Source organism: Pantherophis guttatus, chromosome 6 (assembly GCF_059756535.1).
Source record: "Pantherophis guttatus breed Tessera chromosome 6, ASM5975653v1, whole genome shotgun sequence".
NCBI lineage: Eukaryota > Metazoa > Chordata > Lepidosauria > Squamata > Colubridae > Pantherophis > Pantherophis guttatus.
In genome coordinates, this window is record NC_142068.1 from 29,783,590 (window position 1) to 29,809,346 (window position 25,757).

The 25,757-nt window shown below is 37.3% G+C and overlaps 1 protein-coding gene and 1 long non-coding RNA gene across 5 annotated transcripts in view; one reads left to right on the forward strand and one right to left on the reverse strand.

The window, feature by feature from the left end:
- The window catches only part of LOC117678317 (uncharacterized), a 49,078-nt gene extending 47,677 nt beyond the window's left edge, over nt 1–1,401 (reverse strand). For 2 of the 3 annotated variants that reach the window (XR_004594992.3, XR_004594991.3), the window contains exon 1: nt 862–1,390. This is a non-coding gene — a long non-coding RNA (uncharacterized LOC117678317). Of the gene's footprint in view, nt 1–861 lie in introns of all 3 variants that reach the window. The other variant, XR_009620429.2, reaches the window with a different exon arrangement.
- LOC117678318 (phospholipid scramblase 1-like) lies at nt 1,188–23,761 on the forward strand. 2 transcript variants are annotated; one of them, XM_087872643.1, is made up of 10 exons: nt 1,201–1,642; nt 2,497–2,549; nt 9,417–9,446; nt 10,290–10,388; nt 13,153–13,241; nt 14,780–14,822; nt 16,262–16,488; nt 19,632–19,793; nt 22,073–22,234; nt 23,284–23,761. In XM_087872643.1, the coding sequence occupies exons 3-10, from the start codon at nt 9,437–9,439 to the stop codon at nt 23,341–23,343; spliced, it is 852 nt and encodes a 283-aa protein (XP_087728769.1). In that variant the 5' UTR covers nt 1,201–1,642; nt 2,497–2,549; nt 9,417–9,436; the 3' UTR covers nt 23,344–23,761. The 2 variants fall into 2 exon arrangements, with proteins under 2 accessions (XP_034295186.1, XP_087728769.1); XM_034439295.3 differs by lacking the exon at nt 2,497–2,549 and having other exon boundaries at nt 1,188–1,642.
- Nucleotides 23,762–25,757: the final 1,996 nt, after the last annotated feature.

Genomic DNA, 25,757 nt, shown 5'->3' on the forward strand with positions numbered 1-25,757 from the left:
CTGATCATTTTGTTTCATTATATTACTTTGCTCTTTCTACATTAAACAATGTAGAAAGGGTCTTACTCCATTTTCCCATTTCCTGTCACAACAACCATGGGATGAATTAGACTGGGGCTCTGCCCATGGTTTATTTAGCCAACTAAATGAATGTTTGATTCTTCTAATGCTGAGCTATCAGAGCAACAGTCAATAACTTTTTGAGTACCCCACCAAATTCCCCTGGCATACCTGATGCCTTAAATTAAAATAAATTGAATAAACTAAACAAATAGATTTGTAATGAAAGGGAAAAAACGGGAAGAGACTGTGCTGCCAGAAAGCGCCTGCCTCGGATTGAATTTCAGGCAATTCTTCATTTTTATTTTTTATTTTTGCTTTAATTTATATGCCGCCCTTCTCCGGAAACTCAGGGGGCTTACAATGCGTTAAGCCAGTGGTCCCCAACCTTTTTATCGCCACGGCCCGCTGAGCGCGCACAGGGGTGGGGCCACGGCCCAGGAGCCTTTGCGCAGGCCCATTGCGCACGGCCCAGGAGCCTTTGCGCAGGCCCATTGCGCACGGCCCAGGAGTCTTTGCGCAGGCCCATTGCGCACGGCCCAGGAGCCTTTGCGCAGGCCCATTGCGCACGGCCCAGGAGCCTTTGCGCAGGCCCATTGCGCACGGCCCAGGAGCCTTTGCGCTGCAGCGTTCCTGTCCCCCGGCTGCTGCGCGGCCCGGTGCCAGGTACTCCACGGCCCGGCACCGGTCCGCGGACCGGGGGTTGGGGACCACTGCGTTAAGCAATAGCCTTCATACTTTTGTATATTTTATACAAAGTCAGTTTATTGCCCCCACAATCTGGGTCCTCATTTTACCTACCTTAGAAAGGATGGAAGGCTGAGTCAATCTTGAGCCTGGCGGAATTAGATTTTACTTTTAATTGCAGACAGCTGGTCTTAAATTACAGAGCTCTGTCTGTTGAGCTATCCAGGCTCCTCTTGTTCCAAGATTCACCACCGACCAACGCCCCCCCCCCCAACAAAAAAAAGACACTTGGGGTGGTAGACGGAACGGGATGGAGCAAAGGCATAATGGGTGCTTTGTTATTACTTAATCCATGGCAAAAAACTATGGATTAAGCCTATGGATTTAGGTGGTTGATTTTACAGCGACGAGCACAATGGGCTCGGCCCCGTGACGTAGGCAAGAGACCGCTCGTTTCTTTTCTAACAACTGCAGCCCGCGCTTCTCTCTGCCTTATCTCTCCGTCATTTGAAACGCAGGCAATTAAGCAGCGAGCTCCTCCTTTGTGCGATTAACTAGAACAGTGTCTGGCAAATGCAACTTCCTCTGGCGGGAAATATTTTCCGTCGAATACTCTGAGCTCCCCCGCTCCCATATTAGCTCCATTTGCTCTTTGCCTCCTCCCCCTCCCTATCCTGTTCCCTTAGCAGGGCCCCCGGAGCTGGGCGGGAGGAGGCAGAAGAGCAGTCGCCCAAGTCTCGTTTTTCTCATGGGTGGGGAAAAGCAAGCAAGCAAACAAACGCACCGATCAGCAGTAACAGTCACTTGGGTGGAAGTACCTTTTCTTTCCTTTTTTTTTGCAAAGGCGATTCTGACCCGCTTAGTCTAGAGTAACTCCGTCGCAAGGTCGTAAAATGTAAGTTTTCCCTTTCGTCTCGGAACTTCAGGGGTGAGGGATCGAAGGGTTTGCTTGGCTCCGCTATTTGCTTTGATTGAAAATGACAACCCTCTTACAAAGAAACGGAAGAATAGTAAACAGGAAACGGCCAGGGATTCTTTGCCGTTTTCCAAGGTATTGGTGAGTTCTTCAGGACTGTTAAGCGGGATCAGGGACAATTTGACTCCACACACTCACAGACGGAGTTGTCCTATTATTCTTGAATTTATATCCCTGGAAAAATCGAACTTGTCACCTGCCGATTTCTTTTTCTTCCACCCAGTACCACCCTGTTTCTTTATCAATAACCAGAGGGCAGCCCTGAAGTCAGAATTCTAATATCTCTTGTAGAATCAGAAATGATGAAGCATCTGGTTTGGGGAGGACATTATTAGAGATGTTTTGTTGTTATTGTCACTTTTATTATTTTATGGTCCATTTCCTGTGAAAATGTGTTGAGCATTGAAGCCCCCTCTCTGCTGTTGAGAATAGAGGAAGTTTTCTGATTGAAAGAATTACAATAAATAAACACTTGCTGAAAGCATTTGTTTACCAGAGCTAGGACACCGTGGTTGGTTTGTAGACTGCAATAGGTGAAGCATGGGGACACAATTTTAAAACAAAGAACAGTGTAGAAGATAAATTCTATACACTACAGCAATTTTTAACAGGGATCCAAATAAAACTATTTCTGTAAATGTAAAATCACCTAGCTACTCCACTGGCTTGCAAAAAGATAGCTTTTTCAGAGCTAAACAATTGGGGAATCTCTTCTATACAATCTGAATTCACACACCTGGAGAAAAAAATTGTAACTGTCGTGTGTCCTGCAGTCTCAGACCAGGAAGGAGAGCTGGAGGCGTTGAGCTAGCCAAGGTTGAAGCAGGTAAACTGTTCAGTATATTGTCCACTTTATGAATTGTGACTCTGCTATTTATTATAATGTGTATTGTGTGCTCTAATTTTACTAAGTTTTTAATATATGTTGCTCTGAGTCCAATTAAGACATACGCCAAATAAGGCAATTCCACAAAAGTGCTCAAACAAAATAATATTTAATCAATAAGATAATCTTTAAATTACTGCCATTCGTTCAGTGATCATTTAAAATTACAATGGCGCTTACAAAGGGACTTATGACGTGTACTTGAAGTTAGGGCTGATGCACACCCTGGGGTCACATGAATAAAATTTGGGCACTTGGCAATGTGCCTGCCCTTATGACAAACTGCAGGGGCATTGCAGCTGCTCCACCCTCCTACTTCCTCTCCATCCTTGCCCACTCAGTTCCTTGGATGTACTTCCCATGCAGCTGGGTCCCCTCAGGCCTTGAACTTGCTTCCTGCCCCACTGGGACCCACATCTTTCGACCTCCCATGCCCCATCATGTCTCACTTCACTGATCTCTTCTGAAGTTTGCTTTTCCAAGGAGAAGCAGCTGATGTGCCATACAGCCTTCCTATACAGAAACTGGATGGTGTGATCCCAGAAGCAATCACAATTCTTGCAATTCAAGAATTGTAGCTGCCTCCAAAATGGCACCTGCTTCTGAGATGGCGTCTTTCGAAATGTGATACTTGGAAATCAACTTTGAGAAAGAAAAGCAGCCAAACTGCCAGGTGACCTTCCTACACAGAGACCACTTTATGTGCCAGTTTGGAGTGGCCACAGTCATGGTCTGAGAAGATTATGTGGGAGCTGTGGATGTGCTGCAGGTCAGCCTCCTGGGGCTTTCCCCACCACCTGAGGCACTCTATTCCACTTGATGATCACAAAAAAGAGAGATGGGATTTGAGTTAAGTGGGTGCCTTGCTTAACAACCACCACAATCTACAACTATAATTCTGGACAAACTCAATTGTGATCAAAAGTCAAGGACTACTGTAAATCAAATGTAAACATACCACAGCAAAGGCAAATCATGAAAAATATGTTTGTAGTGTATCCCTATGCCTTGAAGAACTTTGAAGGTGATAACCATAGGCGAAAGTTTATGACAACTTCATTTGTTACATAGCTCCAGGTTTTGTTTTTTGTTTCTTTGGTCACTCACTCTTGTGTTCTATCCATTTCTATAATACTCATTCTAACTGTATTTTTTGCAACACAGATTTCTTATGTACTATCATTCCAATTGGTTAACTTAATATCATTTTTTTCCTGACATATCCAGCTCTAATTTCCATGTAACAAAATGAGCAGATGCACGGCTTTTTTCAACAAATATTCATCTTCATGAATGACTTTATATTACCCATTATGTTTGTTCCAGCATTTGCATGCTTTAACATTTCTTCATCTATTTTTCCCAACTTCAATAAATATTCTCCTAAAGGTAAAGGTTTCTCCTTCCCAGTCGTGTCTGATTCTAGGAGATGGTGCTCATTTCCATTTCCTAGCCAAGGGAGCCGGTGTTGTCCGAAGGTGTTTCTATGGTCATGTGGCCAGCATGACTATGTTATGTTACCTTTCCACCAAAATGGTACCTATTCATCTATTTGCATTTGCATGCTTTCAAATTGTTAGATTGGCAGGAGCTAGGGCAAGAAATGGGAGGTCATACAATACTTGGGTCTTGACCTGCCAACCTTCTGCTCAACAGCCCAGTGTCTTAACCGCTAGGATACCATGCCCACCCATAAACATTCTCCTAAAGCCAATAAATTAGTCACTTATTTTAAGTTTTTTTTAATCATTTGTGTATAAGTTTCAATTTGCACTCAATATCTCCTGTCAAACACAATTATATTGTTTTTGATATGTTAATTATTAGATTCATATTCCTTTAGGCATACAATCTAACACTGAAAAGTATTTGGGTTTTGGCCAGCAATAAGCATTATCTTTGTATGAAAGTACATTTACCTTCACACCCTAGCCACCACACCTTATGTCATTACAACCAGACAGGATATTCAGTTTTTGAGTTGAAACTGTGGTTGAGTCTATGCACATGTCATGAAATTAAAGAGTTTTCATCATGGCCTCTGATTGCTAGGTAATGTTCATGGATGTGCTCTGATAGTTTTCTGCCAGTCTGTTCTACATAGTGTTTGTTACAGTGCTTACAGGTCCATGATTCTACTATTAATCTTCTCATCGTTTCTATCACCCATCTCCTCTCACTTATGACTGTATGACTGTAACTTTGTTGCTTGTATCCTTACAATTTATATTGATTGTTTCCTAATATGATTTGATTGCTTATTTGTACCCTATGACTATCATTAAGTGTTGTACCTTATGATTCTTGACAAATGTATCTTTTCTTTTATGTACACTGAGAGCATATGCACCAAGACAAATTCCTTGTGTGTCCAATCACACTTGTCCAATAAATTATTCTATTCTATTCTATTCTATTCTATTCTATTCTATTCTATTCTATTCTATTCTATTCTATGATTCTGGGTATTTTGATTTTAGTTCTATAGTACTTCTGCCATGAATTCTTTTGCTAGTTCTAGATCTATGGACATAAAGAATGGTGTGAAATTGAATGAAACCATAATTTCATTTTCTATTTTTATGGCCTTGATTTTATGGAGACACTGTAGTGGAAAAAAGGTAGAATATTTGTTTCCCTTGGTGAGATGGCTAAGACTTTTTGATGCTTTGGCTAAGTTGTATATTGGGTCCCTAGTAATGGATGAAGAGGTATGCTGGATTTGTGCATTTTGGGGCATCAGTTAAAGAGTGACAAGATAGATCCACTGTTTTTCATCCACTTTCATTCTTTTTTTTGTGATTTGATCTTTTTTGGTCAGATTATTTAGAGTTCTTTTAATCAAGTTGCCCAGATTCTGTGTTTGATTGAGGTTTACTGGGATGTAGGTTTCCAGTAATTCTTTGGTTTTTTGTATTATTATGTTCTGTCTATAATAACCAGACTTTGTTTACTGGAAGGATGACAATAGTTTGGTCTTTCTTTAGTTTTTTGAGAACTGCTTTTATCTCCTGTTTTGCAGTGGTTTTGATTCTTCTGGTGTGTAGCTTGATTGTCTGCCTTGTGTTTTCTTGGGTCTCTGTGACAAATCCTGTGGTTTTAAATGCTGCTTCTAAGGCTGCAAATAATTCTAGCTGATTACACAATGCTATATTCCCATTCTTTTCTGAAAGCGTTCTACAGTTTGATGTGATTGATACAAATCAAAGGACTTTCTATAATCAATGAAGCACACAGCGATTTATTCTAGGTATTCTTTCACTTTCTCAATTATCCATCACGCAGCAGAAATAATATTCCTTAGCTTTGTCGAAAGCCCACTTGAATATGTGGCATCTCATTTTCTATATAGGGCTGTAATCTGCATTGGATGATCCTAAGTATTATTTTGCTAGCGTGTGAAAATAAATATATTACCTGATAGTTTGTGCAGTCTATTAACTCTACTTGTTTGGTTTCAGAATGTAGAGTGACCTTTTCCAATCTGTTGGCTACTGTGTTGTTCTCCAGATTTTCTGGTATAGCTTGGTTAGAATTTTTACTGTATTTTATGGAATTGGTTGCCATATTTCAGTAAGTATTTTACAACTTTTTGAGGTAGACCAGACTGGGAACCAAACTTATGAATGCTAATCATACTTTTATTATAGAGGTACAGTAACAGAATATTGCAAGTCTGAATATGTCTTCCCACTCCCTGCTTTTATCTGAAAAGAACAAAACAAACAAACAAAGCGCCTAACAAAGTAGGGGTTTTTTTTGTCAAATTACATTTCTGCTTTGGATTCAAATTTCTTTTGTCTGAGTTTTGTATTGGTTGAAGCTGTTCTTCTTGTTCCTCAAGATTATTCTTACAGCCCATTACAGTATTGCACTAGCTAGTCAATTCTGTAGTGATCAGAAAACTGATCTAAATTGATCTAAGTAGAAGAGGTTCTTGTAAGTAGGTAATATCTTCTAAAGTGTCTTGGATGTTGACACATCTGATACTTAAGTAACCTCCTTCCATTTTTGCCTGATCTCCTTTGAACCAGTTACTATTTTTCCACTGGAGTTTTTTAGCATAGCAGTTGGAAGTTGGAACCACCTCCTGATTCAAAGTTTTATGAAAGAGGTTCCTTGTCTGACAGAATATTCCTTCCCCCAACATTGCATTCATCCAGAATTCATATCTGCTTCTTCCATTATCACAGTTCACTGAAATGTATCGTACATTGCTACTTTCATATCATACACATCAATTTAAATGAGACTAGCCCATTTTTTTCAGATATATATTTAGCTCTTTCATTCATAATTAAGCCTACAGTTCCTTTTCTAGGAATTAACCTGCCTAATTCTAGGCAGGTATTAACAAATTCTACTCCACAAGTTTAGACCATCTTCATTCTGATGCATTATGTCTTTCCTTTCCTCATTCTCTGATATTCACAGGCACAGAACATACCTGTTTTCCTATCACATTCCATTTTATTCATTATTTTTTTCTTGAATACACTCAACTTTTCTTATGTTTCTAATGTTTCTTATGTTGCTGACTTCCAAATACTCTGCTAACCATTTTGGCTTTAATCAAATCTGATTCCTTATAAAACCTTTTAATATAATGACATTTAAATTAGAAGTGTTTCTGGCATATACGTCATTCTCTAATGTTAAATTCAAAATGAATCATTTTTTGCACATGTTGTCCAGTATTTGTCATGTACAAGCAAAGCTCAGTTTTACATCAAGCATGTTAATGTTCTCTATGCAATCAATAAATTCTCAGCTAGAGATATTTTATAAACCAGCATAGGGGACATATATAGGGCATAGCTCTTTAGATTGGCCCCTATCCAGTTCAATAAATTCATGATTTTAAGTTCAATTAAAAAAAATATTCTCAATCCCAAGTAATTTCTGCAGTGTGTGAAATGCAGATTGCAAGTATTCAGAGATTTGGAATTGAAGGGTAAAATGCAATGGTGAAGTACAAATATTCTTACTACCGGTTCTGTGGGCGTGGCTTGGTGGGCATGGTGTGGCTTGGGTGTGACAGGTGAAGGATACTGCAAAATCCCCATTCCCACCCCACTCTGGGGCCAGCCAGAGGTGGTATTTGCCGGTTCTCCAAACTACTCAAAATTTTTGCTACCAGTTCTCCAGAACCTGTCAGAACCTGCTGGATTTCATCCCTGGTAAAATGTGACTTGAACCTTGTAGCATTGTTTGGAATACAGCTGGTCCTTGACTTACCTTGGAACCCGAATTTCCATTGCTAAACAAAGCAGTTGTTAAGCGAGCCACACCTGCTTTTATGATTTTTTTTTGCCCTGGTTTTTAAGTGAATTACTGTAGTTGTTAAGTAAATAATGCAGTCATTAAGTGAGCCAATTGACTTTAGCCAGTCAAAATTATCTGCCAGTGTTCTATCAAAACAAAACATATGTTAACTGTTAACAAGCTCATGATCCCTACGTTGTAGCCTGGGACCATAAAGGGAAGTGGGCTATTTATTACTGTGGAACCAACTTAAAAAAGTAAAAATTCTTAAGAGAATGTAGGACATATCTGTCCTACATTGTTACTAAATACTTAATCAGTTATTTCAAAAATGTTATCAGAAACATCCTCGTAAATTCTCAGTAGAGACAGCAGAAAGTTTTCCCCCTATTTTTACAAATGTTGGATATGTAGTTAACATCTTGAGCTACCTGCTTGAGTTGGATGTCTATATAAATTACTAAACAAACAAACAAACAAACAAACAAACAAATAAATTGACATGCCAATATGGCAAGAAACTAAAAAAAATGTTATATGAAAATGCCTGGGTGGCTGTCGACAATGGAGGCAATGATACACCCAAACACTATGGATATAAACAAAATGGTCAAATATGAAATTTTAGATTCCCAAGGAAATTTAAAAAGTAGGCAAGATTTGGAAAAACAAGGAATTATTATTAATCGGTGGCCTTACCTACAAATAAAATCGCAGTATTCAAAGGACAAAGAGGTATTAAACTGGTTCCACATATTTAGATAAAGTACTGATTGGCCCAGATAAAAAATTAATAACTAAATTGTATAAATATTTTTTGGAATTTGATAAAGCAGAGGAAATAGTGAAGGGAGCGATGATAGCATGGGCAAAAAATGTAGGGCACAATATTGAATGAGAGAAATGGGAAATAATTTGGAACAAAAATTATAAATTAACAAGATCAGTAAAATATAAGGAAAACCAATATAAAATGTTTTACCGCTGGCATTTGGTTCCCTCAAGATTGGCAAAAAATATACCCAAATTTGGCCCCAAATTGTTGGAAATGTGGACAGAAACAGGTAGAAGAAACTTCTACCACTCATGGTGGCTGTGTCCAGAATAAAAAAAAATACTGGAAAAAAAAAAAGTTGGTTGCAAGAAATAACAGGTGCTCAACTGGAATTTGTATCAGAACTATACCTCTATCATTTTTCAAGAAAGATCATTTTGAAGCACTAGCAATGTGGTGAAATTCAACAATAGACTCTTGGATTTTCTATGAAAGTATAACATTTGGAGCCCAGAAGATTGTCCTTGAAATGGAATTATCCTTCAAATATGTATGTTACAATGTACTAAAAATGTATCACACCTTTTTCAAAGGTCATATTTGATTTTATTTACAGATTACTTGGATCTTTTGAAAGCCTACATTGATTTCTTCATAATGTTTGGTCAACCCACTCTTTAGTTTTATCTATGAATTCAAAAAGCAAACTGAAGAATCTGAAACAATGTGTTTACTTACATGATAAAAGAAATGTCTTGTTTTTTCAGATAAGACGAAATAAAAGAAGATGGAAATGTGTAAGTAACATATCTGTTATATGTCTATATGTGTAAGAGAGTGGTATGGGAAGTGCTCAAGTTTATAAATGAATATAAACAACAATTTTATTTCTTTATTAAAACCAGGAATGTCTGCTGAGGCATTGTACAGTTTTCAGACTGGAAAAATAACTTTGTTACCTGAGATGAAACAGTCTCCTTTTGACACACACAAACACACACTCCCTTAAGTACGAATGTCATACAATCACAATTTGCATGTTTGGCAGCCATCTCACAACTACAATGTTATAGCATTCCACAGTCACATGATCACCATTTTTAACAGTTGGTGCCAGCTTCCAAGAAGCAAAGTCAATGGACAAGGCAGCAAATGGGTTGCAAATGGCAATCTTATGACTGCAGGATGCTGTAACCATGAGGATTTGTCTTAATACCAACTGCAACTGCTGCAACTGCCATTGTAAGTTGGCACAATCATGTAACATTGTGCTTTATGTGGGTATCACTTATCAAAGGGGTTGACAGTCCAAATTGCCGTAATTGAGCAAGGAGTAGCTGTATGAATAATGCAATAAATTAGCATGTTTAAAAGCCTGTTTAAAAGAATGTTTATATATAAAAAATTTCACTAATAAACATTTTCATTTTATTTTACATGTTTGGTCATGTAATGCATATATTTTGATTTCATTTCTATATATTAATGAATGGGCTCATTCAAAATAATCCTTAAAGCACTGGGAAAATTCAATTACTATACATACACTTGCAATAGGGCATAAAATGCCATTTATTTATGTAATTTATACAAGGCGTGCATGTAATACTGTATATCTGTATGCCTTTCTCTTCTTCCAGCAAATGAAACTAAGCCCACATCGGCACCTCCAGAATATTCAGGCCCAGCTTATTCACATCCTCAAGTCCAATATCCTCAGTATGGACCAGCATTTACAGGTAATAATAATCTTTATTATAGTCACACATCAGAATTTGGTGAGTTAACAAAAATAAAGTAACAGAACAGATTCTATTTCAAATAAATAAATAAGAAACCCCATAAAATTGTAAGTGATTAAAGGAATCCAGGTATGTATATTATTTGTCCTACACTCTGTAAATTTACAGAATGTAGTCATATTTCAAAGAAATAAAATTGTAGTGATCTGAACTATTCTAGGAAGGTCACCAAGGTTGTATAGGAGCCCTGTTGGTGCAGTGGTCAGAATGCAGTATTGCTGGCTCTATCCACAGCCAAGAGTTGGATCCTGATCAGCTCAACGTTGACTTGCCCTTCCATCCTTCCGAGGTCAGTAAAATTAGGACCCAGATTGTTGGGGACAATATGCTGACCCTGTAAAGTGCTGAGAGAGGGCTGTAAAACATTATGAAGTGGTATATAAGTCTAAGAGCTATTGCTACAGTGTCTTTTCTATTGTAGATAATCATGGCATACAGCATGTCGTTTATATAAAATAAACATACATTTGTTCTTCCATGCTTTTCCTATAGTCATTTTATACTCACTTCAATCCCTTAAAACCATAGGCTGAGAGAGAATTGTTGCTCTAAAGAGACTTAGGTGAATGGGTGTTATAATTGCAGCATTGGGAACTTCATTTATTTGATCCAGCTTGATATGTCTGACTCTGGCCACCTTATAGGAACAGTATAATAAGAAGTAATAAACAATGAAACCAAATTGGGACAAATTAAAAAGAAGAACAAGGTGGTAAACCCATCACATATTCCAAAACATTCCACCAACTTCTAACATCCAGGAAGCCTTAGCCAAACCCTTGATCTGTTAAGAAATGTAAAAATGCTTTTAACCTGACAGATCCATGTTAAGCTACAGCTTTAAATATAAAGATTGACTGATCTCCACCCCAGGAATTAATAAACCTTCTTGCTTAAAATTTATAGACACAAATAATAGGGGTGAATTGCATTTCAGTTCTTTGGAGCAGGGGTGACACCGATGTTACCCCTATAGGGCCCTACTTAAAGAAGCCGTATGATCCTAGGAAAATGAGAGAAGGTGCTTCAGAGCAGGCATGGGTCCATGGTAAAAGCCTCATCTCAAATGCATTTTGGCTGGAATTGAGCAACTACTGTGTGAGCCCAGGAAAAATACAGCTACTTTAAGAAAGTGATAAAAAGAGTGTATGTTTGTCAATCTGCACTTCAAAGAATCCTTTCTCTACTAAATATCTTTCAGGAAAAAATAATAACATAATCACTTATTGAGGGCTATGCAAAGTATTAGTTTGACAAAGTACCTCCTTTTGAAGCATTCAAGCAATTGCTTGTTTGCTTTTCTGTGTGCATGCAAAGATAGTACTTACGCAGAGTACTATCTCCAGGAATAGTTGCACAGGAATAGTTTCGATGCAATTGCATAACGAGGTATAGCTGGTTTAGTGCTTCAAAGAGAGGTGCTTCTGAAAGACAACATTTTGAATGTGTGCACAGTAGGGCTATGCAATGCTTTGAACTGGATCATAGAATGGTGTGTTGAAAGACACAGGGACACAATGACTATACTTGTTTGCATCTCTATAAAATAGCTGAATTGTGATCCTAGGAAAAGACGTAATTGCTTTAAGGCATTGCAGACAGGTGCTATGTTCACACTCCAAAACATCTTTCGGGAATTGAAGCCAAAGCATCACACGTCTCTATTAATTAAACTCTGAGTGATTTTCAAATGTTCCAGCTGGTGCCATTACCTGGCTGATTTCAACTGCACTCAAAGCTAAGCAGAGTCATACCTAGTTAGTATGTGAATGGGACACTACTGTACATGGGAATATCAGAGTTGTATGCTAGACAAGGAAAGAGAAACAGAAAAAGAAAAACCAACACAGAAAAAGTCAATGGGAAACCACTGTGATATTAAAAAGTAAAGGTTCCCCTCGCACATATGTGCTAGTCGTTCCCGACTCTAGGAAGCAGTGCTCATCTCCATTTCAAAGTCAAAGAGCCAGCACTGTCCGAAGTCATCTCCGTGGTCATGTGGCTGCCAAAGGCACACAGAATGCTGTTACCTTCCCACTAAAGGTGGTCCCTATTTTTCTACTTGCATTTTTTACGTGCTTTCGAATTGCTAGGTTGGCAGAAGCTGGGACTAGTAACGGGAGCCAACCCCGTTACACGGCACTAGGGATTCGAACCGCTGAGCTCAGTGTCTTAGCCACTGAGCCACCACATTCCCTATAATACTGTGATATTGCTTTCAAGTAAATGTCATGGTCATGTCTGTGAAGTCTCTAGAAACTGAACTCAATTTAATGGCATATGTATTTAATTTAAACCCTAAATAGTTCAATCTTTTGGAAATCTTCAATACATATGACAACAATAAGGTGTTTGTAAAAATATTTGTTGCAGTTCTGTTGAAATTTCCTTTCAAATTTCATCAACCAAGTCCTTTGCACCCTCTAGTGGATATTTTGCCTTTTGTTGAAATAAAAGTTTGAGTGCTTCATTCTAGATACATGTTTTCCCAGTAGTGCAGCTGGTTTAATTTGATTGTTGATTGGCATCACCAGTACCTTATATAATGTAGAATTATGCTGTGCTTCATTGATACTTATGAAATGGCCCTGCCAAAGTATATCCAGATACTACAGGTCTTTAGAAGAAGGCTTTCAGCAGTCTAAAATTCAAAATAGTTGTCTGAGGTTTTTCTTTTTTTAATCCTCTTTAATTTTCTTAGTTCAAGCCAACCCACCTCCAGCCATCATCTGGATGCCGCCGCCACCTCAGATCCCCAAGTGCCCTCGTGGATTGGAATATTTCAGCCAAGTATATTATTCTTATTTTCAGTTTATTCTCTTGTCCTTTGTAGAGAAGCATGGGATCCCATAAATACCTTAGTCATTAGTAAAATGTGAAACTAATCTTTGAACTAGGGAGCAAATAGGTAGTCTTCAACATACAACAGTTTGTTTAGCGACCGTTTCAATGTCACTGAAAAAAGTGATTTATGACCTTTTTTCACACTTATGACCATTGCAGTATCCCCCTGATCAAAATTCAGATGCTTGGCAACTGACTCACATTTACGACAATGGCAGTGTCCAGGGATGATGTGATCACCTTTTACGAAATTCTGACAAAAGAAAGCTAATGGGGAAGCCAGATTCACTTAACAACCATGTCCCTAACTTAATAAGTGGAGGGATTCATTTAACAAGGGTGGCAAGAAAGATTGTAAAATGGAACAAAACTCACAGAACAAATGTTTCACTTAGCAACAACAGAAATTTTGGGTTCAATTTTGGTCGTAAGTCAAAAGACTATCTGTATTCACTCTGAAAGAATTCTCTCCATCAAGTATTTTTGCTGTGTTCTTTTCAGTTTTTTAAAATATATTTTTAAAATATATTTTTAAATTGCCAAGCTACTTTCTTTAAAACATTAAGTATATCCCAATCCTCTAAGGTTCAAGCAATATTTTATAGATGCTGATGGATTTTGTGAGTAAAATGTTTCCCCAGACTAAAGCACATTTGGGCTTGGCAATTAATGGCACTTCACTTTGAAAGAAATCTATGATGGATTGCTTTTATATTGCCAAGTGTTATTTTTGTACCTCCGAGCAATAAAAAATAAATAATATTAATGACTATTAACATTTCTAAGTGTGTACACATGGTCAATGTAGGATTTGCCTACTCAGTTGTATAGGCAGTTGCAACAGAATCAGCTAGCAATTTAAACCTGTGTGCAAGTAGAAGAGCATTTTCAATTGACAGCAGACCTGGAAAAACAATCTCTTTTGGCAAAGATTGATGGATTATCTCCTGGCACAATAATTATTATTTAAATCGCCCACAGTGCTCAGAATTCTTTTGATGATGCGTTGTAAAAAATTCAGAGGATAAGTTAAATTATGCTCAGGCCAAGTGGGTCCAATCAGGATATTGAGATCCTATCATTAGTCAGAGATACCAAGGTCTGACTCCCAAGTTCTAACTTCTCTTCCATGAATGCATGCAGTTTTGCGTATTTTTGATACATATCTTCAAGAATTTATTTAAATATAACAAATATGGAACAGCAACTAGACACTGAATAGATAATCCAGAAATATGTTTTGACATGTACTGCCATCCTATCCTTTGTTTGGGGGAAGAAAAGAACACCAAGCAAAATAGGTAATAATTCTTCCTGGCTATAGCATGTATTATGTAATCTGAATAAATAATACCAATGAAATGGCAGTGTTATTAATGCTTTTGAAAATATTTATAGTCATAGGATAATCGGTCATTTAATGTTTGTAAATGTTTCTTCAGTTTTAATTCTTGTCTCTTATTTATTTTTTATTATGGCAACAGCTTGATCAGATAACAATTGCAGAGCAGATTGAACTCATGGAAAGTACGTATGTTGCTTTATTATTTCAATAATGACTGAGGATTAGGAAAATATATAGTTTTGTAAATCTGAAATATTTATTCATTGATATTATTTATTGACTGTGCACTCTGTACATGATCCACAATGATACTTAGCCAATAAATTATTTGGGGTCTTACAATTATTTGGGGATAAAATTGGGGTGTATGGCAAAAAAAAATTTTGTTTGGTCATATTTGGCCTTTTAAAGGTTATATTAGAGATGGAGTTTATTTATAAATATGTCAGAGTCACGCAAATGTGATGGACGCTAGAAAAATGTGATAAATAAATAAATAAAAATAAAATGTGTGAATGAAAACTCGCTAGGTGCTGGGGAGAGCAGTAAGGATGTGACAATCTACATGGCAATTTATTTTTATTTAGCAGATTTCAAAACCACCCATCTTCCTGCCCAAGGGATTCTGAGCAGTGTACAAATAAAAATATTAAAACATAAAAATGGTATATAAAATTTAAAAAGAGGCAAGAGTGTCAGATCCGTGTATCTGCAATTCTTCGGAGGAAGGGGGTGATTTGGTCCCTTCGCACATTTCTCTTCTTTCCCTTTGCTATGTATCCTATATCCTGCATTGCATTCTTGCATAACCTTTAACCTGATTTATAACCATTGTCTGGCACCCTAGCTGCCTGGCACTTTCTCACCTCTTGGGGAATGTAAGGAGAGAGGTGGGCCATGTGGACTGCATCCCCGGAAGATGGCCCTGAGAAAGTTCTCTTATCTCTTTCTCAGAGTGGCCTGTACAATAATATCTTCACACCTGTGAATTGATTGGATCCACATCGGACTGTTGGGAGGGGACTCTAATTTCCTCTTTTCTAGTTGTATGCCTTGAGGGATCTCAGAGCCTGCTTTGAATTCGTTTTGCTATCATCCCTTTTTAATAAAAGGTTCCTTTTGAAATGCCAAGTTTCAAGAGTTTTTACTTTCTTGAATAAGGGGGAGAGGCTGGACCTTACAAAGAGTGATTAAAATTCAATATTAAAATTAAGTAAAAGACAGGGGAAAGATTTTTAGGACACTAACCAGCCCCATGGTTGCATGCTTCTCTGTGCGTCCCAAACAAGCCCACAGAATCATGTTTTCACACCTTTGAAAAGGCCAAGAGAGTGGGAGCCTGCCTTACACTTCAGTGGGAGAAATGTTCCAGAGGATGGGACTCTGAGAAGACTATCTTCCTGGACCCGCCAATCAGAATCTTTTGACCGATGGGATCCACAAAATATCTTCCCTGCCTGACCAGATGGAACTGGCTGATAAAATTTGGATGTCGCCATACTGTATCGTGTGTTATGGAATTGAATATTAGAGTCTGAAGCTGGTTTCTCTTTCTTCTCAGTTCCTCTTAATGATAAGCATTTAGATTCACTTAATTGTAAAGTTTTTGCTTCTTTTTCAGTGATAAGTGGCTTTGAAACTTGTAATAAGTATGAAGTAAAAAATGCCATGGGGCACTGGGTATACTTCGCAGCTGAAGAAAATGATGACTACAACCTGAATTATTACGGCCCTTTGAGATCGTTTACCATAAAACTCTTTGACAGTACAAACCAACCAGTAATGCAATTGTCAAGAGAGTTCCATTGCTCCAGTTGCTGCTGTCCTTGTATTTGTTGCCTGCAAGAGGTAAACAGCTTTTTCCCTTCCTGTGCCCAACATTTGATTTTTTTCTATTAAATCGGTTTCTTTATCGTCAAGAGAACAGCGGTTGTGAATTCCTTCTAGTGCAACTTCCAACAACTTGGCAAGTCAGTTGTGTCTTTCTCTACATGTTTTAGAGTATTTCAAAGAATTAATTTTACAGCTTTGTTTCAATTGGGAAGCCTTCTAACAACTAGATAGACCAAATATTTACAAAAGCATTTGCAAGCATTTGAATTTCCAGAAACTTATCATCAGGGAAAATGATTAAAATTTCAGGAAGAAAGACGTTACAGAAGGGGGTGGGTGTAGCTAATGTTATACTCTTTCATCAAATGTGAGAATAATTGTGAGGCAAGGACATTGCAAAATATCAGAAAAACAAATAGTATTCTGTTACCAAGCAATAATTAGTGCCCTCCTTCATTTGTGGAAAAATTAAATTCAGCTACTAATGATTGCATCCGTAATAAACAGATCCTTTTATTGTGTAAGGGCAGGACCATTCTTTGTTCTGAAGCTACTGATTTTCAAGTGATAGTTACAGCTCTCTTAAGTTTATTTCCACCTGAACACACATTTATCATGTTCCAAACAACCATTTTGCCTTGAAGCATGACTCTCTTATCAACTGATAGGCAAAAGGGCACCTGTTTTACCAGGCTATATATGACATATACAAATATTAGAGAAAGATGTACAGAAAGAATAAAACTATTTTTAAAATAAAACTTGTGAGATAATGAAATTCCTTGAGTCAGTCAGTGAGTCAGAGGAATAGCATCAAGATCACAGGAAGTGATAACTACTTTATACTGCACTAGTGAGGCCATATTTGGAATATTGCGTCCAGTTTGGTCACTATGATACAAAAGAGATGCTGAGGCTTTAGAAAGAGTGCAGAAAAGAACAACAAAGATGATGATGGTGTCTAGAGATAAATTATATGATGAAAGAGCCTTGGTGGCGCAGCAGACTAAAGCACTATTAAATAACACCAGCTGCCTGCAATTACTGCAAGTTCAAATCTCACCAGGCTCAAGGTTGACTCAGCCTTCCATCCTTTTGAGGTAGGTAAAATGAGGACCCGGTTTGTGGGGGCAATAAGCTGACTTTGTATAAAAAAGAACACCGCTTTGGGGGGGAGTGAAAGCCTACTAAGCAGGTATATACAAAAGTATGAAGGCTATTGCTTAACGCATTGTAAGCCGCCCTGAGTCTCCAGAAAAGGGCGGCATATAAATCGAAATCGAACCAATAAAATGGCTAAGCAAATTAGGTATGTTTAATCTAACAAACAGAATGCTTGTGGGAGACATAATAGCAGTCTTCTAAAACTTGAAAAGCTGTCACAAGGAAGAGAGCATGGATTTCTTTCCCATAGTACCTGAGCGTAGGACAAGATGCAATGGATAGAGAAAGATCCAACCTGGAAAAAAGAAGGAATTTCCTGATAGTGAACATGATCAATCAGTGGAACAGCTTACTTCCCAGAGTTGTAAGTGGTCCATCGCTGGAAGTTTTCAAGAAAAGATTGGACAACCATTTGTCTGGTCCTCAACATACAATCATAATTGAGCCCCAAATTGATGTTGCTAAGTGAGAAACTTGTTAAGTGAGTTTTGTCCCGCTTTATGACTTTTCTTGCCACATTTGTTACATGAATCACTGCAGTCATTAAATTAGTAACATGGTTGTTAAGTGGTTTCCCCTTTGACTTTGCTTGTCAGAAGGCTGCAAAAAGTGATCACATGACCCCAGGACACTGCCACTGTCATGAATGTGAGGCAGTTGTCAAGCATCCAAACATAAATCTTGTGCCCTTGGGATGTTGCAATGGTCTTAAGTGTGAAAAATGGTCATAGGTGACTTTTTTCAGTGCTGTGGTAACTTCGAATGGTCACTAAGCAAACTTTTGTAAGTTGAGAACTACCTGTTTAAGGTAGCCAGGGGTGAAATCTACTTACCTTCCCTACCGGTTCGGAAGCTCGCACACGCTATTTTTGACCCTCTACGCATGCGCAAAGCCTTCTGCAAATGTGCAGAGGGTCAAAAACAGGTTACTTCCTGGTTAAAACCAGGAAGTAACGACATCTGGGTGGGTGGGCGGAGCCTTGCGCTACCGCCGCTACCTGTTTGCTGAACCATGCAGCGGCGGCAGTACCGGTTCACGCGAGCCGGACAGATTTCACCACTGAAGGAGCCTTTGGCAGAAGTTTGGACTATAGAAAAACCTCAAAGATCCCTGAAGATCCCATCATCCCCTATGATTCTATGAGATTTTAGTTTGGTATTTAGAATTTGTGAGATTTAGGGAGGAAAAGCCAGGCTAAAACAAAGGAAATATTTCACAATGGCATAGTCATAATTTCATTGTCCCAATAAACCTAGACCTCTTGGTTTTAAAGATATTACAAATAGCTTGCTATTATCCCAGGCTGGATTGATCTGCTCTGAAAAAGAGATTTGTCTACAATGGGTATCATACTTGAGCACTTATCAGATAATTGAAGGAAGAGATCCCCTATACGATCTGGAGAAATGATAAAAGGTGGGATGAATTTACTTCACTTACAACTTTTTCTTTGTGGACATAACTGATCCAAGTGGATACATTCATCCTTATGGGAAAATGGCCTTCCAGCATGGCAGTTGCAATACATGAATGTGGGTTTGAGAGTAAATAGTTCTAAAGTAGTCAAATGGCTCCATATTAACATTCCAAGCACAATTCCTAATTACTTTGGAAGCTAAGTTTAGATTATTTTGAATGTGTATATTGAGAATTTGTTTCAGCATCTCTCTTCTCTATATTGCACTAGAAGACAAGATGTCTTCCTACTGAAGGTTCATGTCGTCATGAACCTTTTTGGGGGTTAGAAGAGAAGGATGGTAAGATAGTTAAGGCTAAGAAAGTGATTTACCTTCTCAGGTATATTTCTGTTGTCCCTGTATTATCTATTAGTTTTGTTAAATAAGATCCTCAAATCTTATTTTAACCTTCAGCATTAGTGTACACTGATTTTGACTATGAATGAATGAAATCTTTTGTGTACTTTGTGCTAGATAAAATTATAAATCTACCTTTTGTATTAACTGGGATTTCCTCTTCTTTCTCTCTCTTTTAGCTTGAAGTTCAGGCACCTCTAGGCAACATCATTGGATATGTGAAACAAAACTGGCATCCATGCCTACCAAAATTTACTATCCAGAATGAGGCCAGAGAAAATGTTCTTAAAATTACTGCACCTTGTGTGTCTTGCCAATACTATCAGGATGTTAATTTTGAGGTAAACACAACCTCTATTTACTATTTATTAGTAAGGCCTTAGACCTGAACTATATATACTAATTTATTAATTTTATATGCCGTCCATTTTACTCTGCAAAGCAATTCTGGGTGACTGTATAAATTCTTACTTTTATTTTTTTTTATCATTTCTAGATTGTCCATTTAAATTGTAATTGTGGCTGTTTCTTATAATAATTATTCCAGAATATTTTTATTGTGGAGACAATTAAGAATTCTGAAGGTTAAAGACAAGATTACTGAGTTTTGTTTTTAATGGAATTCCATGTTCTTATCAAGCTCTGTCCTACAACATGTCTAAGTTTTTATCTGTTGGCTAAACCAGCACCTTATAATATTAACTTTCTCCTCTTAGAGTAGGGGTGTCAAACTTGTGGTGTCACAGCAGCATCACATGACGTATCGGGACTTTTTTCCCCTTTACTAAACCGGGTGTGGGCGTGGCCAGTGTGTGATGCATCTGGCCTGCGGGCTGCGAGTTTGACAGTCCTGTTTTAGAGCTAATTTGTTAGTTATTCTTTGTCAGTTGTGGAACTATGATTCTGGAACAAAAAAGCAAATACTAAAATAATATTTTAAGTAATATATTCATGTTAATAATCACAGTTCATGTAATGAAAGGAGTTTTAAATTTGTCCAGCTTTGTCAATCTTTTATCATTTCTTTCCTTAATTTGGTGAGTTATTTTTTTTTTAATTTTGATTTATATGCCGCCCTTCTCCGGAGACTCAGGGCGGCTTACAATGCGCTAAGCAATAGCCTTCATCCTTTTGTATATTTATACAAAGTCATTTTATTGCCCCCACAACTGGGTCCTCAATTTACCTACCTTAGAAAGGATGGAAGGCTGAGTCAACCTTGAGCTTGGCGAGATTCGAACCTGCAGTAATTGCAGGCAGCTGGTCTTAATAACAGGGTGCTTTAGACCACTGTACTACCAAGGCTCCAAGGCTTGAAAGATAACTTTGTTATCACTTGACAATTGCTGTCCCAAATAGGAAGGAATGAAGCAATATATTTTAGTGGAATCGTATTCCAGACCAAAAGTAAAAAAAAGCCCTGCCTTTTGTTCTGATTTACAAAATTACAAAAACACTATAACATTTTTTAAAAATAAAGGGGAGTGGGAAAGAAATTAATAACCATAATACCTACAATATCAATAACGATGTCTGTTTCTGCGGATAGACTATGTTTGAAGGATGTTAATGAAGAAATGGCAGATGTGAAACAAATTTTGCTTGATGCAGAGTGGACTCATAGAGATCCAATAGTGGAATCAGAAATATTGGAAAAGACAAAGAAGTTATTTAAAGTGGAAATACAAATAGCAAGCCAAGAGAATGATCCAGATAAGGATTTTGTATTTGTTATACTAAAGAATGGAAATGCAAATGATGAACTAAAACAATGACCTGGACAATGTCTTTCCATTGGATTTACAAAAGAGACTTGTTAAAGCCTTGAAGAAGCCTATGTGATGAGATGAAGAAGAAATCAAGATAAATCAAATCCTATATCAATAATTGAATGAATTAAAGATTAAGATTTTCAGAAGTAGAAGGAAGAAATATAAAATTGGATTGTTTTAATGAAGGGTAAAATAAGGCATTTTTATGAAATTCTGGCAACACCTTTATGGATTTTTTTGCTGACACCAGTGTTGAAAAATTGATCTTTTATGGATTTTCTTATATATAAAAAATGGGTTATGGAAAGAAAATATATCTTTTGTAATCTTATAGAAGGTGAAGAGCTACCAAACTTGTTTATTCTTTTGATGAAGATTAGAAGCCACTTCTTTATGTATTTCTTTTCTGTTTCTTTAGTTCACTCTTTCCTTTTTCTTTCTTTTGATTTTTCTTTCATTATTCTTTTAATTTTTTTACTGTCCTTTCTCTCTCTGAGTTTAGTTTGTATTTGTTTTCATTAGTGTAATTAAAATATTCCATAAATATATATTTAAGCATAGTATACTTATAAATATAAAGGAGTTGTGCTGATCATTTTGAAGTAACAATGTTTTTCAATGAACATATTTATTTATATTGAAATTTCTTATATAATTGATGGTGAGTTATAAAAATTAATTCAGCTATTTTGAAATATTGTAATGTTATCTGGGACATCAATGTTGGGAATTTAAACACTGGAAAGAAAGATGTAATACTTTCTAAAATATAAAGTTTATTTAAAAAAATTAAATTTTAGAAAGGATAAAATCTGTTCTTTTTTTTCTCTTGTTCTTTTTAAAATCAGGTGAAAACTGTGGATGGGAAATCTACAATTGGAAACATAGTAAAAAAATGGACTGGTTTAGCAAGAGAGGTTGCTACAGATGCAAGCGTTTTTCAAATCGGTTTTCCAATGGATCTTGATATTAATATGAAAGCAATCATAACAGGGGCTTGCTTTCTTCTGGTAAGTCCTAGGCCTAAAACATTACAATTCAGTGAATTCTGGAAACAATGGGTTTATGAAGATAGTAAAAGGAACTTAGGACAAATCAACTCTTAGTGGTCCATAAACAACATGTCCACTTTTTTTAGTGGTAGTAACCTTCTACACTACCAACAGGTGGTATAGAGCAGGATTGAAACTTGGTATGTGTAGGATTATAATTTAGATAGAAATCTTGCCTCTGCAAGTTTAGTTCTAGTAGCTCAGATCATCCACTTAACTCGAGATTTTGCTGTTCAGCTACTGTAGCTAGTAGTTAATGTGCACTGAGTGTGGAGGTATAGGACAGTGTGATTTAACTTCTTGTGAGACATTATGATCCTGTTTGTCCTAAGAAAAATGGACAGTGCTCTTTATGATATCAGTTCCACCATCTATTAGGTGGGTATACAGTATGTAGGTTAGATCCATATACTTTTAGGTTGATTATAGTTTCCATGAAGATAACAGGAAGCTGGGTGAAAATGGGATGAAGATGGTGACTGAAAGAGGTAGTAGTTCACCTATCCTCAAGAAAGCATCATTTGATTCAACTCTTTTAGAGAATTATCAACTAATCTCCAACCTTCCCTTTTGGAGGGAGAATATAGAGAAGGTGAATAGTTTTATCTATGTGGAAACCTTGGATGAAATAGATTATTTGGACTCTTCAGTCCAGCTGCAAGCTAAGCTTTGGTACCAAGACCTCACTTTTTGCTCTTGTGAATAATCTGCGGTGAGACTGTGATAAAGAGCAAGGCATTTCTAGTTCTACTTAGACAGTCAGCAACCTTTTACCTATCAAACATGGTATCCTTCTTGAGATTGGTAAAAGGAGGAGGAGGAGGCACTGTTTGCACTCCTTCCTTGGAGATGTTATTAGATATCCCAGCAATCTTCTCATACATTCAGAAGTTTGTAGGTTACTTCAGGTGCTGTTTTTTGGAGTAGCAGATATAAGATATAAATAAACAAGCGTTTTAGTCTGAAGTTTTTTTGACTAATATTTTTCCTATTCTTTTACATTTTAGGATTTCATGTTTTTTGAACGGGCTGGAAACAGGAACAATCGTAATAGACGTAGACGTTAGTTCAAATCAAGACATTAAGAGTCTCATCACATTGAATTATGCCTGCAGGAGGAATTTTATTAATTTCTAAAGTTGCTTATTTCAATATTTACAATCATACCTTTAACTATTATACCATATATGTCAGAATATTCCATATAACTCAAAATATTTGTCAAATATTTATATATAGTATATTGATATCCCTATATAATAGCAAAAATATATAGTATATAAATTCGGCTAATTTTCACTCAGCAAACAGATATATTCCATTTGCCATTTTTTTTCCTGCTCTTATATATTAAGAATTGCCTTATTATGTCTTCCTTTTTTATTTTCTGTAATTATTGTGTATTATCTTGCAGTAATAAAATGAACCAAAGTGGGTATCTCAATATTCAGACAACTGACAAATTCAATAAAGTTGATATTTTCCTTTTTGAGTCATTTATTTAAGGAATCATTAAAACACTTGCTTCTTAAAGCTCTAACTTTAGTCTGTCCTCCAACCAGCACTCCTATCCAATATTGTAGAATAATCTTATTTATGCTTAAGTGGCAAAGAGTAGTAAGTGTGCAAGTTCTTTTGAGAGCAAGAATAATTAGATTACCTTAATTGATTGAGTCATATTTTTCCAATAAAAGTTTTAAAACCAAACATCGTAAGGAAACCAAAAGACCTAATAGACCTAGAGTCATTTTCAACATACAGAGTAACCACTATAACAGCTACTAAGTAGGACAGACAAAAGACTAGCAGAGCACATCCATTAACACCAACTAGCAATCAGAAGAAATGATGAGAACTCCTTAATCTCAGAACAGACTTGCTAGCACTGATAATGCTACCTAGTTGGATAATGAAACATCTGGGGGATGTTCAGGGAGCACCAAGGACTCCATAAATGTTTAAAACAGTTCTTTTAACTGAAAATATACTTCGATAATTTAAAAACTGTTAAAGCAGCCATATCTTGTCCTGGGAGATTTCAGTCTGTATTTGATGTGGAATTTGAAGTAAATCTAGATTTAGAAGACTTAGAATAACTTTATTGTCACTTTGAATGTACACTAATTGGCATACATTAAAATGAAATTTCATTGCATACCGCTCTCAAGTTTGGAGTCTATGGCCTCCATGATAACCATGAACCTAATTTAAGTTATTGAGGTCCTATCACAGATTGGATCTCTTTGTCTCAGAACACTTGCAAAATGATTAGAAGTTGGGAAATATCTATCCATTCTTAGATTACTCTGTGTTTCCTTGAAATTGTAAAAATTTCTTGAGGCTATGATGGGCAGATTGATTTAGTCACCACGTGGAATCCTATCAATTTGCTCTATTGCAGGTTCTTTTGGAATTACAGTCCATATGGATACAAAAATCCTGGAACTTGGGACTGGAGGAAATCTTTTTATTTTATAAAAAGCGATTATAAACACTTTATTTCTTGAGATATTATCTAAATACATAATTCCTGGCACATTACTTAACTTCTATGCCTTATTGCTACCCTTATCTAGTTGTCCTAATATCCTACGTGTGAGTCCCTCCCTCCCAAACTAAGAAAAACACATGGGAGTTACTTCTGAGTAGTAGTTGTGGCCCGCCAGCTGCCAGCGGAGCTGGTGGCAGACTCGGACGATGAGGAGGTTGGGAGAAACTTGGTCCAGTTCTGGAGTCTGGGGAACGCTTTGATGGATGCTCTGCATCAGACACAGAGATAAGTGCCAGGGCTGACCAACATTTCCCAGCCACCGGAGAGGCAGCTGCCTTTGGAGGCTGATATGAATGAAAAGGAAGAACAGCTGGGGCCTGTTCCAGATGCATGTATGTGCAGAGTAGTTTGGAGAGGTGAACAACTAAAGACAAGGAGTCGCTCGGGAAGCATATGGATGCTGAATGGCTCCTCCCTGGCTGAGGAATAAATAGAAGGGGAATGGCTGTCGTAGGAGAAAACGATTCATATTTCTGAAGATTGCTCATTGTGTTTCGTGCCACAAAGACTGCTTGCCAGAACTTAATTTGCAGCCTTTCGGCTGGGAGCTCATGGCCTTGCAATTATTGCAAGGAACTGATAAGGTCTGTTGCTGCAGTTAACTCCTTGAAGGACTATTGCCTGGACTTTTAGGTGGGTGAATGCAATTAATTCACAAAAGATAAATAAAGGGGTTTTTCATGACAAGGAGTCTGTTTCTTGCTTCTGCTAAGGCTGGGTCAGAACAGTAGTTTCCTCTATTATCCCTTATCATAGAAAGAAATCTTGCCAAATCAGAACAACAATTTCCATCACTATAGATCAGCGGCCTCCAACCTTTTGGGCACTAGGGATAGGTTCTGTGGACAGAAGTTTTTCTGCGGATCAGACAAGGTATGGTTTTGCATGATGCCTGCATCCTGGGGATGGGGCTTTGCTTGTTTGCACGAA

What these genes read in the sequence shown, in the direction of transcription:
- LOC117678318 (XM_034439295.3), top strand. An exon ending in GTATTTGTTGCCTGCAAGAG is followed by an intron (nt 16,489 to 19,631) that starts GTAAACAGCTTT and finishes TCTCTCTTTTAG; the next exon opens with CTTGAAGTTCAGGCACCTCT. An exon ending in ATCAGGATGTTAATTTTGAG is followed by an intron (nt 19,794 to 22,072) that starts GTAAACACAACC and finishes TTTTAAAATCAG; the next exon opens with GTGAAAACTGTGGATGGGAA.